The following is a 15,433-nucleotide window of genomic DNA, read 5'->3' on the forward strand; positions in this document are numbered from 1 at the left end:
TTGCTCTCACATTTACTGGTTACTGAAGCCAACCATTAAACCCTCCAAAGTACAAGGGCAAGACACAGCCCTGTAATGCCAGAGAGACACATGTATTTACTCTCAGAATGAGTTGATTTCAAGCGCTCCCAAGAATTCTTTCCACCTGTCCTTTCCTCCTAGTCTCCTTTATTGCTTCGTCATCGTTTTGGTCCAGGGTTTGCCAACAGATGCACCTCAAATATGGGTACGACCCGTGTCTAAGAGGGCAAGTATTACCGAAGGCAGGCGCCTAGGTTTTTGCTTGGGTCTGGGAGGGAGAGACTTTCAACTATAGCTCAAGGACTCACTAACTACACCTCTAAACCCCCACACCCGCGTCACACTTCCATAGAGGTCTCGTTCATTGATGTTCGCTCTCGCCTCATCTTTACTACTCCCTCTTTACTTAGTCTGAACTATCCACTCCTCCACGCTCCATCACGTGCTTGCCTTCCATCTGCCCCTGGTGGTCCACTAGATGAAGAGTAGATCTAAACCACCGCCCCTTTGCCTCTGCCAGTCCAGGCCTTCCCTCTCTTCCTCTCCTTCTCAGACCTTTGTTAGAACTTCCTCAACCTTCTTCTTCATTTCGTCTGCCTCCGTTCCCAGGTTGTGTGGTTCTACTTTCTTCTGTACTATCACCACTCCCACTTTTTGAGGTTCCCTTCTCTTGCCCCGTCACTGTGTCTTTCACTTCGTGTCCTCTCTTGTCCACCCTCCTCATCTGGTTGTCCATCACAGTCTGCGCTCTCCCCAACTTCTCTTCCTAACTCTCTGATCTCCCTCCCCAGCCTTCTGGGGTTATCTTTCAAAATCCTGGGTCTTCTTCCCGCCAGCCCACTTACCCTGATTATCTCTACCTCCTCCTTTAATCTTCTAAACTAACCCCCATGCTCTTCTCCCTTTCACTACCTCCTCTCTCCCAGCCAAACCCCTCTCCTCTCGTCGCCACCAGAAAAATCTCCTTCCCATATACTTTACTCTTTCACACCACTTTCCTTGGTCTTTCATAGGGCCAGCCTCCTCCCCGGGAACCCTCTCCTTCCATATAGCCCTACGGGACTGGTGCATTTGAACATGCCGTCGGTGCTCAGTCCGCTCTCTATGCTCCTCCCCCACCCTTTTCTGAGCAAGGCAATATCAGGGCTTGTCTCCATCTTGGCCACACACTGTTTTGATCCGGTCTATGCGGTTACAGAAACCACACATTCATTTTAGTCTTGCCACCAATAGTAGCAGTCCAGTCGGAACTGCCAGCCCATAGCCCTTTGGAACAGTAACGCCACCATCCCCAGACATGTTGGGGTCTTGGTGGACTTCACCAGTGAGACACCGCTTGATTCCGGAGGCAGAGCAGAGCTAGCCTCTTAAATGATGTGTCCTGAAGTCCCGGTTGGTCAATTCGACAGGTCACCATCCACCTGGAAGACTAATGGCTTTCTGAAATCTGTGCATGGTACATGGCTGCCTTATTAGGGTGCCAAGTAGAGGCTATGCAGATGCATTGTGATCAATTACCATTCTAGGCGAATCCATGCAACCATCTGGGCTCACCTGTGGGCCTGAAGAATCCTTTCCACAATGGCGTCGCCGATCTCGTTGTGAACAGTCTTGCCATCGGCACAGCTGATGAAAAACTGGTTCTGAAAATGTGCCGAAATCACAGCATTAAGGGAGGCCCCTCAACTATTCACAGTCGCCGCGAGGTCGACAGTAAGCGCCAAGGATAATCGCAAGCTTGTGCCATGCCAATATCAGCAGCTAAAAGCATTTCCAAGACACATCAATATTTCCAACCGGTATCCAGTAATAACGAATAAATGTTAACAAATAACTTTAACGAATAGAAAATACAGAAGAAACACAAAATTCTTTATTAAAAGTATATATGAGGTGGGGTAAGGGATTAAAAAAGGTGGGGGGTTGGGATCAGTTTATAATCAGAGAACAGGTTTTGGGGATTTGGGGGGGGGGATTTCGTTTTTGTAAAAAATGTTTTCGTTAAATTCACAGATTCTTTCCAACAAGGCATGAACCCCCACAGCCAGTCCCAGCAGCCAATTAATGGTTTTTATTGTTTTTGTAATGGGTTATTTTTAACGCTCTTAATACCCAGAGGTTTCTGAGCACAAACCGGGATCAAACCTGTGTTGCTCGCGTCGTCGTGCTACCAAGGAGAGCACGTTGCCCCTGAGCTATCCTCCCAAGACAATGCAGCTTAATCGAATCATGCAGATACTTATGACAAGAAAAACAGTATGTTGGGTTTGTCCAAGTCACCAAAAAAGGTGGAAATAATAACCCATAGAAAGATGAAACACGAGCGAGTAAATTCCAGTGCTTTTGATACCCCAATGGCTCAGTCCCCCAAACCCCCATGACCATGCTCCATTTCCTTAAGTATTTAGTAACACTGAGTGGATCCGTCGTACCCCCACAAACCTACTCAAAAGCACTGCCGTACTTTGCTTTAAAATGTACTGCAGTTTATTAAATTCATTTACTAATTTGTTACTCCCCGTTTCAAATTTTAAGTACTTCACAGAGCTTAAACTTCAATTATCAAATGCCAACCTTTTTAAAAAACGTAATTGCATTTTTTATAATGCCATGTAACTCATTAATTGCTGGACGTGATTTACATAAAATATTTTACCTCAAATTATTTTTTGGGTTGGAACTACTGCACACCAACTGGTGATTGTTCCGCTTGGTAGTTTACCCGAAAAAGCTGCCATTCCTCAGGTTTAACAACGCACCATATAGGGAAAATGCCGTCCCTTTACAGGCTGCTGGCATCCCACTGGAGAGGCAGGGCCGGACTGGGCCATAAAACTGTCTCGGGCACCAATGAATAAATGGCCCACCGTTGCAAATGGCTATTCATTCCTTTTGTGACAGACTGCTTGAGTAGTACCCAAGTGGTAGTTTTTTGATAAAATATGATGCAAATTGTGCATTTTAAAGAATATTTATTCAGCAACAATGGTCAAAACTATTAGCCACATAGTGAAGTAACTCATCAAACTGGCCCACATTGGCCCGAAAAGTGGTCCACTTTGACCTCAAAAACTGTCCCACACCAGCATTTTGCATTTTTGGTTCAGTCATGGGCCTACTGTCCTACAGGCCAGTCCGAGCCTGTGGAGAGGTGCTGGCATGCCAGAAAATAGACGGATCAACATCTATGCTTTAGAGCAGGAAATCAGTTATCTGGATTTTGGCATCCAGAAGCGCTGTGGCTCGAATACTGGGCCTGCTTTATGGAGCCCATTGCGTTCGCGATTCTAAAGTTCTGTGAGATTCACGTGCCACCCAGGAAAAGACTGGTTCAGAAACTATAGAGCAGCCGGAACATGACAGTGCCCAGGAATTCCATTGCAGGGTGGCAAGCGTTGGTTCTCCCAAGCGTTAACTCGATATACACATAGTGTTGGCTCTCCTATGCATTACCTCGATATATACATAGTGCTGGCTCTTCCAAGCGTTACCTCGATATATACATAGGTCTTGACTCTCCCAAGCGTTACCTCGATATATACATAGTGTTGGCTCTCCCATGCATTACCTCGATATATACATAGTGTTGGCTCTCCCAAGCGTTACCTCGATATACACATAGTGTTGGCTCTCCTATGCATTACCTCGATATATACATAGTGCTGGCTCTTCCAAGCGTTACCTCGATATATACATAGTCTTGACTCTCCCAAGCGTTACCTCGATATATACATAGTGTTGGCTCTCCCATGCATTACCTCGATATATACATAGTGTTGGCTCTCCCAAGCGTTACCTCGATATACACATAGTGTTGGCTCTCCTATGCATTACCTCGATATATACATAGTGCTGGCTCTTCCAAGCGTTACCTCGATATATACATAGTCTTGACTCTCCCAAGCGTTACCTCGATATATACATAGTGTTGGCTCTCCCATGCATTACCTCGATATAGACATAGGGCCTCATTACACGGATGGCGGAGAACCATGGCGCTATCAGCGCCATGGTTCATGCCAGTAAAATACCGGCACCGCCTTGGTGGAAAGGGGAATTACCGCCCCATTCCAAGGTTGGCGGGGCGGTAATTCCCCCTTCCACCATTGCCCTTCCCCATTCCCATTTTTGCCCCATAGGGCGTAATGGGAATGGGGAAGGCGCTAATTGCGGTACCGCAAATTGCAGTACCGTAATTAGCTCCCTGGGTCCCTTTGCGGGTTGGTTTTTGACGCCTGCAAAAAGCAGGCATTAAATCCCCCAACCCGCAAAGGGACCTCGCAGTAAGGCGGTAAGGATTTACCGGTACCGGTATTTTACCGGTACCGGTAAATCCATACCGCCATCCGTGTTAGGAGGCCCATAGTGCTGGCTCTCCCAAGCGTTACCTCGATATATACATAGTGTTGGCTCTCCCAAGCGTTACCTCAGTATATACATAGTGTTGGCTCTCCCAAGCGTTACCTCGATATATACATAGTGTTGGCTCTCCCAAGCATTACCTCGATATATACATAGTGTTGGCTCTCCCAAGCGTTACCTCAGTATATACATAGTGTTGGCTCTCCCAAGCGTTACCTCGATATATACATAGTGTTGGCTCTCCCAAGCATTACCTCGATATATACATAGTGTTGGCTCTCCCAAGCGTTACCTCAGTATATACATAGTGTTGGCTCTCCCAAGCGTTACCTCGATATATACATAGTGTTGGCTCTCCCAAGCGTTACCTCAGTATATACATAGTGTTGGCTCTCCCAAGCGTTACCTCGATATATACATAGTGTTGGCTCTCCCAAGCGTTACCTCGATATATACATAGTGTTGGCTCTCCCAAGCGTTACCTCAGTATATACATAGTGTTGGCTCTCCCAAGCATTACCTCGATATATACATAGTGTTGGCTCTCCCAAGCGTTACCTCAGTATATACATAGTGTTGGCTCTCCCAAGCGTTACCTCAGTATATACATAGTGTTGGCTCTCCCAAGCATTACCTCGATATATACATAGTGTTGGCTCTCCCAAGCGTTACCTCAGTATATACATAATGTTGGCTCTCCCAAGCGTTACCTCGATATATACATAGTGTTGGCTCTCCCAAGCGTTACCTCGATATATACATAGTGTTGGCTCTCCCAAGCATTACCTCAGTATATACATAGTGTTGGCTCTCCCAAGCGTTACCTCAGTATATACATAGTGTTGGCTCTCCCAAGCATTACCTCGATATATACATAGTGTTGGCTCTCCTTTATGCAAGCGATGTAAGCATGGAGTATGGAGCACTCTGCCGAGCCCGCCGACCAGCGATCCACTGACCTCAGCACCTATTGCGAGAGAAGAGAATGTATACAAGAATTACGCACATGTACACATTCGTATAATTGGGTGGAGGAAAACTATGATGACTGGATACAATTGGGTATTTATAACGCGCCTATACAGCAAATGGTGTTTCAAGGCGCAACAAGCAACACCCATACGAAGGACGACCGGAACAACGCAAGCAACCACCAAGCAAATGATGACGGGACACCAAGCAGGACCAACAAAAGGGACAACCTTCATACAGAGGACCACATCCAACATCCATATGAAGGACAACTGGGTAGAAGCAAACAACATTCAAGCAAAGGATGATTGGATAGAAGCAGAGCAAGAAGCAATAAGGAGGACCACCAGCAACAAAGGGGCACATCCAATATCATATGAAGGACGAATGGATAGAAGCAAACAAGCACGCAAAGGATGACCAGAAACAAGCAGCAAAAAGGAGGACCACTAGCAACAAAGGAGCACATTCAACAACCATACATTTGGCCCTTCATAGCTTCACATACTGACCGCTTCCCCAGGACCGCCCCCTCCTGCCCCCCCCGACCTCCCAATTGAAGGGAAAATAAAGCACACAATTCTGGCCACCCTCATTGAAGGCCATCCATTAACATGGTGACTCACTTGAAAGAAAGGATGTTTTCACCAACTCGCTAGATAGTATAGTTGATAAAAAGATGGTCAACAGATACCACAAGATTAAAGGGCAGCAGATATGATACCTGTGCGTTCCTCTTTGTAAGAACCGTTTCAGGGCTCGATACTACATTCCTACTCACTCTTCAAGTAGACTTTTGTCCCACCTCCTGAACAAGGCATTTCCCATATTCCCAAGAGTCTACGCAATAGAGAAGGGGGTATTCTTGTTAATGAAGACCTCACGTTGTAAGACCCATGCCAAAGGGATTTGTGTCCCCGAGAAGAGTCACAGCTTACAACGAAACACTGAAACATGCATACCTACCACACACTCCAAGGATTACCTGTCTGTTAAGCAGCTATACTGCTTTCCCATCACAAGGTAAGGATAACAATAAGACAGAAATCCCCCTGGTAGGTCCCTCAGTAGTGATCAGGAAGCTTGATGCCCAATATACCTTGTTCAACATTGATGGCATCCCGATCCTTGCCTTAGTGAAGACTCAGTTTATCAGGACGCCACACTTTCGTTCACACAGCAAGTGAATGCCATTGCCCCTTCTGATGCCTACACCACTAAATTGATTAATTCAGCCAGACGTTCCTCTCCTCTTACAGCCGCCTTACCACTGCCCGAGTGATCATTGGCTCGAAGCTTGATTATTGTAATGCACTTTTGCATGTACCTCAGGGCACAACATCCGTAAGATGCAGGTGATTCAAAACAATGCCCTTCAAGCATCCCTGGACATGCCCAAACAGGAGCACATCACTTAATTTGCGAACGGATTCTATTTAAAAGAATACCCATCACACATACATGTCTCCCCAATGTGCCCCCTCTCTTACCTTTGCCAAAAAATACTGAATGCCAACTCCACCAGGACTATCGGATCGGCATATGCACAGCGCCTCATCCAGACCAAATTTAAACGTGCCAAAACTGGAGGGTCTAGCTTCCCAACCTTCGCAGTTAAACAATGGAACCTACTCCCGTCGATCCTGCGACCCAAGCTTTCCTACTGGGTCTTCCAAAAATCACTAACGTCATTGTTTACTTAAATGTGGATCGCAGGTTTGTCCGATATACTGTCTTTGTGTACTGCAACTGAGTATTGAGAGACCACCCTCAACACAGGGATTCCTTCCCTCCCCAATCGAGATGTTACACAATTAACGGTTAATGTCAGTTACTTTATTCAGCCCCATCTCACCCTCATCTCATGCCCCTTGCACCACCTGCCCCATGAGCTACCAATGAGCCAAGAACCAGGCCGGTGTACAGGAAATATATTGGTATTTATTTGAATTATAGGTAATAGAACTTACACTAAACTACACATGCTATCTTCTTTGTGGCTCACAATTAACTTCTTCTTACACAAATTAATCACACCAATGGGTTGGGAAAAACACAAATGTCATTACTTTTCTTTCTACAGATTTCACTTCAAGATATAATTAGCACTGGTCAGTAACCACAATCAATTCACATATGTAGTGCTGTGCAATTTCTATTTTCCTGCGTGTTTAAAAGGCTAGCAGTTTGGCTCACAGATTTGGACAAATGCATATGGCAATCACTATTTCACCCACACCTTTGCTCAAAATAAACAGAAAGATTTATCAGTGGGTTGTTCAGATCCCCCCCATACTTCGGTTTACGTTGGAGAAGTAGGACAGAAAAATTGGGATTTGAGAATTTGGGATTTCAGACCTCACTCCATTTAAAGGCCTGTGCTTGTAAAGCTGAACCTTAAGATTACCCAATTAAACTACAGTCTATAGTTTTTAGCGCACACTGGCAATGAGCCTTGTTAATTTCGAATTTTAACAAAACAAAGCCATGGTGTTCTGCCAAGGGCAATTCATTAAATTCATGTTTTTAGTTCCCACATCCCACACCCACCAAAAAGGGAAAGGTTTTAAGGTAAACAGATTCCCCCACCTTTGGTTTCAATTGGCCCAATTCTACTTAAATTGAAAGCCTCGGTTTAAAGTTCAGGAATGCCAGCATAACATCAGGACCCTCTTGGAGAACAGAGCAGGGGTCTGGTCACTCCACTCTCAAGGATGGCCCCCAGCTTTTCACCACAGGGCCCAGTCAGATTTTTTTAGGCCTGCCCTGCAATAGACAGCTTCAGCCAGATGCAATGCTCTGCAATCCCCTCTGGTATTTCCTTGCAGCTGTCAGATGGTACATTTCAGCAGCTCTGTCTCTTCTCCCATAGTCCATCCATTTTATATAGCAGCGATGACACCATCAAGATTGGTTTAGGAGTCTGCAACAGACATATGTGAACTTCCATCTGATATCCCTTTTTGTTTTCAATTCTACTTTTTGGCAAAAATGTGTTATGTGGCAAGACATCAGAATTTACTAGTAACTGCCCTAATATGTATATATTTTCCGATTCAGCTAACCAAGGGGAACTAAATAAAAAGACACCTGGGTCTGCACCATGTTGCACGGGCGTTTTGCAATTTTCCAAAAAGCATAAAAATTATCAACATGCAATCGACTCCCTACCTTCCTAATTTTACACTCCACCAGTTCGCCAACTCTTAAATTCAGGAAATTTTCAGATCAGCCAGAAACCTATTTTATATGACCATTACAGTTCCCTAAATCGCAGGTGCAGGGATTTTACTTCTACAAAATTGCCTCGAAACCATCTATAAATCAATGCAGTAAGACTTGTGGTTGCTGGGAAAAAGGCCTAAGTTATAATAGTCCTTTTAAATTAATAGTAAATGTTTATGTTAATGCAAATAGGAGCTCTGCTTCCTCCAAGACATTTGTCTCTTTTGGCCACTGTTTTTTTAGTCTCTTTGTTGTTTGAAGTGTAGGCTACAGCTCGTAAATACCCGGCATGCATTGGCCACACAGAGATCACCCTCCCACATTGTTATGTTATCAGAATTTGTATTGAGCACAGTCACCCAAGGGCATAGTGGCGCGGAGGACACAACAGCAGACGGCTAACAAGAACCTAAAAAAGTTGGGTTTTTAAAAGATGGCAAAAATGTAAGTGGTTCTCAACTTGCCTGAGAGCAACGGGTAGGTTATTCCATAGTTTAGCCGCAGAGACTGAGAAGGCGCGACCCCCAATTCTTAAATGGCAGCATTTGGGGATAGCCACTATGTGTATGGCTGCTGAATGAAGGGTTCGACCAGGCACATAGAGCTGAAACTTATCTTGAAGATATTCCGCACCCCGATGGTAAAATGCTTCATGCACCAGATTCAAACTTACATTTATTTTGCTACTGGTAGCCAGTGAAAGGAATGGAGCACAGGACTGATGTGTGGCCCATGAGGGGTAGAGGTGGCTACCATAGCTGCAAGATTTTGAAGTCGTTGTTGCCAATGAATTAGACCAAGAGGCTAAGCCAGATACAAGGCATTACAATAGTAAATTCAACTAGTAACAATAGAGGCCACAAATGGGTAGGTATAGTAGTACCCCACAGAGCACACGTAGTAAGAAGTGCCCAGATTTTCATACAACATTCACCTGAGCAGACAAGAAAGTGAGGCAGAGAGGAAAACCCCTAGATTCTTAACCACTGTCACTGGGGTAAACAAGACACCAAAAGCAGTGGGCCAGGAGGAGGAAGACCAAGAAGCAGAGTCAGGGGAAGAACCCACCACCAGGATCTCAGTCTTGACCCCATTAAGTTTCAGCCAATTGCTGTTCATCCAGCCCCTCACGGCAAGTAGGCACTCAAATGGCCAGGAAGACATCTCGGATTGGTCAAGATCTAAACGGACCAAAATCTGGGTGTCATCGGCATACGCGTTGCACTGAAAGCAGGGGGAGTGGGTGAGACAAATCAATGGCTGAACATAGAAGTTGAAAAGTATAGGGGACAAGGCAGAGCCCTGAGGGACTCCACGGGAAAGAGAAGAGGAAGAAGAGTGGAATGGGGGAGAGAAAGAAATTGGCCCCTATCAGACAAAGGATGAGAACCACACCAGGACTGGGCCACAGAGGCCTGCTGCTGCCATGCGGGACACAAGGATGGAGTGATCGACAGTGTTGAAGCAATATCAGGGCACCCACTCCACCCTGGTTAACCTGCATGGTAAGATCGTCAATAACTGACACCAGGATACTCTTGCTCAAGGTCCCGGTTGAAAGCCTGACTGAAAGTAATGGGGAGACCAAGGATTCCAACAGTCTTATAAAAAATGGGAGAAGTGAGATGGGACGATAGTTAGCAAGAACAGAAGCGTCAAGTGACAGTTTTTTGAGCAGGGGGATAACCATTGCCTGCTTATCGTTGTTAGGAATTATGCCCGATTGGCAAGAAAGATTAACTGCTGTAGTAACCCAGGGAATTATTAAAGGCATGATATCTTTAAGTACCTTCAAAGGCACCGGGTCACAGAGGGCTGCCGACTTCAGTAGCTGCCCTAGAAATATCTTCCATGAAGAACTCAGGAAAATGAGACCACGCTGAAGAGTGAGGAGTGGAACCATGAACTGCAGTAAAATTAGCCGGAATTGGGGCAGAAGACCCAATAAAATGACGGATATCCGTAATCTTAGTAACAAAGAACTCAGATAGCGGGTTGCAGATTTGTTGAGTGGGTGCTGTCACAGGAATAAACCTAGTGGAGAAAGAGAGAGACAACCACTGAGGAAAGATATTTGGATTGGTTAAGAGCAGATTCCACTTTAAACGTGAAGTAAGACTGCTTTGCGGCACGGATAAGTGTGTGATATTCACAGGTGAGTTGACGATAGACCAGTTTTGCTTTATGGTCCTATGACAGGCGCCACTTGCGCTCAGCTTGCCTTGCTTTCAGGTGAGCTACTTTGAGCTGAACCGTATACCAAGGTGCAGATGGGTAGGTCTGCTGCCGGGTTGTTTTATGAGGGGCCACCAGATCGGCGGCAGCCTCTAAGGTCTTAGATAGAAAGGACGGATCAGCTAACAGGGTATTTCAGCACTTCTGGTTGATAAAGGATGCCATAAGAGCAGGATCGGCAGTGCGCCAACTGCGTTTTATGACAGTGGCCAAGCAGATAGTAGCAGCAGGGTGGGGACAGAGCACTTTAAAGATATCAGCCAGTGGTCATACCATAGCACTTTTTTCAGTGAGGCCACAGTAATGGCAGATTCGGCGGAAAAGATGAGATCAAGAATGCCGCCCAAGTTATGGGTAACTTGAGATGCTAATTGATGGAGCCCAAGGCCAGAAATTAACTCAAAGAACTGAGGCAATGTAGAAGTGAGTGGGGCGTATATCGAATGTTAAAATCTCCCAGAACACTAGATTGGCAACCCTAACCTTAAGAGAAGCATCCAAGAAGGGGTTAGGGATTCAGTATAGGGGGCCGGAGGCCGATTAACAATCTGAAAGTGTATGGAGTAGGAGGCCAAAAGCAAGAGAAGCGTTTCAATACCCAAATTGTGTGATATTGTTTGTTTTATTTATTTATATAGCGCTCCAGAACCAGAGGTAAAAGGGCGCTTCGGGAAGCGGTTACATAGTACATTATATACAGTTTACATTTATACAGTTTACAGGTAAAGAGCACAATTAAAGTTTAGGCAGTATCGTCAGACATAGGAGAGAGAAGATGGTAAATGCTAGTTTCTGTCCAGTAGCCATCCAATAGCCTGCTTCCTAAAAGACTGAAAGGACTCGATAGATTTGATGTTAAGTGGTAGGGTGTTCCAGAGTTGGGAGGCAAGGACCGTGAAGCTGGATCCTCCAGCTGTTTTTAAAGGAGAATCTGGGTACTGTTAGGCATAAGGTATTGGAGAATCTAGTAATTCTGGTAGCAGGTTTCATGATGAATTGGTTGGTGAGATAAGGTGGGGCTAAATGGTTTAAGGCTTTGTATGTGAGACAGATGGTTTTTAGGTCGATTCTTTGTTGTATAGAGAGCCATTTGCACGATTTTCTGGTGGTAGAAATGTGCTCTCACCTGGGGATGTTTAAGGCTGCTCATAGTGCGTTATTTTGGAGCACCTGTAGTTTATTAATTATGGATTGGTTTGTGCCTAGGTATAGACTGTTACGGTAGTCGAGTTTGGACTTTATAAGAGCCCTGGCCAGCGTAATGCAGCTGTTAGAGGACAGTAAGGGCCTAAAGGCCCTGATCAGCTTACCAGTGTAGGCAGTGGATGAGGCAGTCAGGTTAATTTGTTTGGAAAGGTTAGTGTTGTCATCAAGATAAAAGCCAAGGGTGTTCACATTTTTAACAATGGGAATAGTGTTACCATCGATGATGATGCTCTTGTAGTTAGGGCTGAGTTTCGACAGGTTGCTGGATGAACCGAAAAGGAGAAGCTCAGTTTTCTCATCATTCAGGCATAGGCCGTGTATGGTCATCCATGCCTGAATGATGGAGAAGATTTTGTTAATCCGGGTGACGTCAGCATTGTAGTTACCTGAGAAGGTAAGGAGTATCTGGGTGTCTTCTGCATAATTGGTGTAGGTGATACCCAGATGGTCTAGATGGTCAAAGAGTGGCTTTGTAAGTATGTTGTACAAAGTGGACGAGACACATGAGACTTGTGGGACACCGCAGGTGATAGGGATGGGGTCAGCTGCCGCTACTGGTGAGAAGACCCTCATGGTTCTGTTAGCCAGGAGGGATTGTATCCATACGACAGCAGAGGAGGAGAAGTGAGCTGCGGAAGATAGGTGGTTGCAGAGGATTTTGTGATCGACCAAGTCGAAGGCCGCTGAGAGGTCTAAAAGGAGCAAGATGGCGGTGTTGCCTTTATCTTTGATTTCATCAATCTGACTTTTGAGGTCAACAAGGGCAGTTTCTGTTCCATGTTGAGGTCTAAAGCCAGATTGACGTATTCCTAATACGTTGGTTTGTCTCCAGGTAGTCCTGAATTTGCAAGTAAGCAATTATGTCAAGGAATTTTAGCAAGAATGGGACCGTGGTGATGGGTCTGTAATTAGTGGGTATGGCTGGATCTAATAATTGTTTTTTAAAAGTGGGAGAACCCATGATTGTTTCAGATTGCTAGGGACTTAATTAGTAGAGAAAGACAGGTTAATTAGTTTAGTGATGAAAGGAGATAGGAATCTGGCTGCGTCTTTTATAATCTGGGTAGGGCAGCTGTCGTCTTTGCAGTTGGATGGTTTTAGCAAGGCGATAATTTTTTGTATTTCCGGTATAGTTACCTTTTTAAATGTGAAGCCTGCATTGGTGTCAGTGGGCAGTAGTGAGCTTGGGCTGGTAGACTTACTACTGGTTAGTTGTTGTCGTTTAACCTCTATTTTGATTTGGAGCCCTGTGATTTTGTTGGCTAGGGCGTTCTGGATGCTGGTGCACCAGGGTTTGTCTTTCGTGCAAGTATCTGTAGGTGGATTAGGATTTTCTAATTCATTTAGTATATTAAATAGTTCTTTGTTGCAGGATCTTGCCTGATTTATCCTAACGTTGTAGGCTTCTTTTTTGGTGTGAATCATCTCCTTTTTATATAGGGAGGATATATTCTTAAGATTGGTTTTGTTTTCAGCAGATGGTTCCGTTTTCCATAGTATTTCTAGTTTAGCTTTCTTTTTTCTCAATATTTTGAATTCGGGGTATACCAGGAATTCAAATGAGCTCTAGGTTTTCCTTTGTGCAATTTCAGTGGGGCGATGGTATCAATGGCAATGGCCATGGAGTCCTTGAAGGTGTTGACCAGTAGGTTAACGTCGACAGTGGCTGGTAGTGCGTTGAGAGTGTGGAGGACCAGGGGTATTAGGGCTTCAGCAGTGATGTGCGCTTGTTTATGGTCGGACAGGCTGGTGCCGTAGGGCACTTTTTAGGATCTAAGTTATTGATATTAATATCTAGTGGGATGAGGTAGTGGTCAGTCCATGCGAGAGGTTGGGGTGCCTTGCAAGTAATATTGCAATTGAGAGCCACTACCCAGTCGATGATTCTACCTTTCTGATGAGTAGGTTGAGAGCTAAGTTGTGAGAAGCCATGCTCAGCGAGGGCGTTGGCTAAGGAGGAGGCTGGGGAGTCATTGGGGTCATTGTACCCAAGGTTGAAATCTCTCAGGATGATGATTTGTGCTGAAGGCTTTGAGTTCTCAGCTATTAGCGAGGTGATGTCTTCCTCAAAGGCTCCAGGATGACCTGGGGGTCTATATATTAGGTGAATAGAGATTGTGCTTTTGGGAGAGGTATGCAACTTGACTGTGAGATGCTTGCATGATTTTAGTAAAGAGGAAGTGACTGATCTGAAGTCTCAGGATGATTTAAAGATGATAGCTACACCTCCTCCCCGAGCATTGGGTCTGTCAGCTCTGAGGATGGAGTATTTGTCAGGAATAGCTAAGGTTAAGTAAGGTCCTGATGCCTCAGGAAGCCAAGTTTCCGTTATGGCGAGGAAGTCAAGATCGTTGGTGAGGATGATGCCAGCGATTTCTGTAGGATGGGCAACAACATATTGGAATCACAGAGAATATTAAATTAGATTTGAAGATGATTCAAATGCCACCCCCAGGGCGAGGGGCGACTCGATCCAGATGAAGAATCTTATAGCCATCAGGTAGTGCCTCCGTGAAAGTAGGCGCAGAGCTATCAGTTAACCATGTTTTGGTAAGGCACAGTATATCCGCGGAGTCCACTTGCAAAAGTTCATAGACAGAAGACGCCTAAGCTACTAAGGAGTGTGGGTTTAATAGGTAGGCATTAAAAGCAAATTTTGCTATGTTATATGATATGTTATGTTATCGTTTTTCACACTGCGAAAGGTGTAGCAAAACCAACACCCGGAGGCAACTTGGCGCTAAAGCTGAACCAACAAATCAAGTGGAAAAGAAAAAGAAAGACACAGGGACAGGAGGGTTTTAAGCGCCTTCCTAAATTGCAAATGTGCCAGAACCATACGCAAAGTGATGGGAAGAGCATTATGCAAGGAAGCAGCTCTGATTGAAAACGAGCAGCCACCAGTTCTCGCACGATGGACCCTGGGGTCATAAGGCTGAAACCTTTTCTGCAGGTACTCCGGGCCGATATCATAAAATGCCCTTTGTACAAGGCACAAAGATGTAAAATGAACACGCCTGGTCACCGGCAGCCAATGAAGAGATTTTAAGACAGGAGAAATGCGCTCACGGAAGAGGGTGCCAGTGGCATGGCGAGCGGCCGAGTTCTGCAGAACCTGCAGATGCTGTAGCAGGTAATCTGGCTGAGCCAGACAGAGGGTTGCAGTAGTTGATCTTACGGAGGACAAAAGCAGAGATCACTGGAGCTCAGAGATGAACAGGAATTAACTGAAAAGCCTTCCTAAGAATCTTCAGTTGGTAGTGGCCTGTTTGACACACTGCATCAATCTGATGGGCCATAGACAGAGAGGCAGCAAATGTAACACCCAAGTTCCTGACCACTGGGGCAGTGGCAGGAAAAGTACCAAAGGAAGAAGGCCAAAGGGAAGAAGTCCACAGAGAAGAAGCTGAAG

General features: G+C 45.2%; 1 protein-coding gene across 5 annotated transcripts in view; it reads right to left on the reverse strand.

Moving 5' to 3' along the window:
- PLD2 (phospholipase D2) overlaps positions 1–15,433 on the reverse strand; it is a 730,967-nt gene that overhangs the window by 39,161 nt on the left and 676,373 nt on the right. For all 5 annotated transcript variants that reach the window (XM_069644098.1, XM_069644072.1, XM_069644080.1 and 2 more), the window contains 2 exons: positions 5,246–5,350; positions 1,576–1,664 (listed from right to left, as the gene is read on the reverse strand). In XM_069644098.1, the coding sequence (XP_069500199.1) occupies positions 1,576–1,664; positions 5,246–5,350 (194 nt within the window). The remainder of the gene's footprint in view (positions 1–1,575; positions 1,665–5,245; positions 5,351–15,433) is intronic.

Source organism: Ambystoma mexicanum, chromosome 1p, assembly GCF_040938575.1.
Source record: "Ambystoma mexicanum isolate Mex_15411 chromosome 1p, UKY_AmexF1_1, whole genome shotgun sequence".
In the NCBI taxonomy this organism is placed as follows: Eukaryota; Metazoa; Chordata; class Amphibia; order Caudata; family Ambystomatidae; genus Ambystoma; species Ambystoma mexicanum.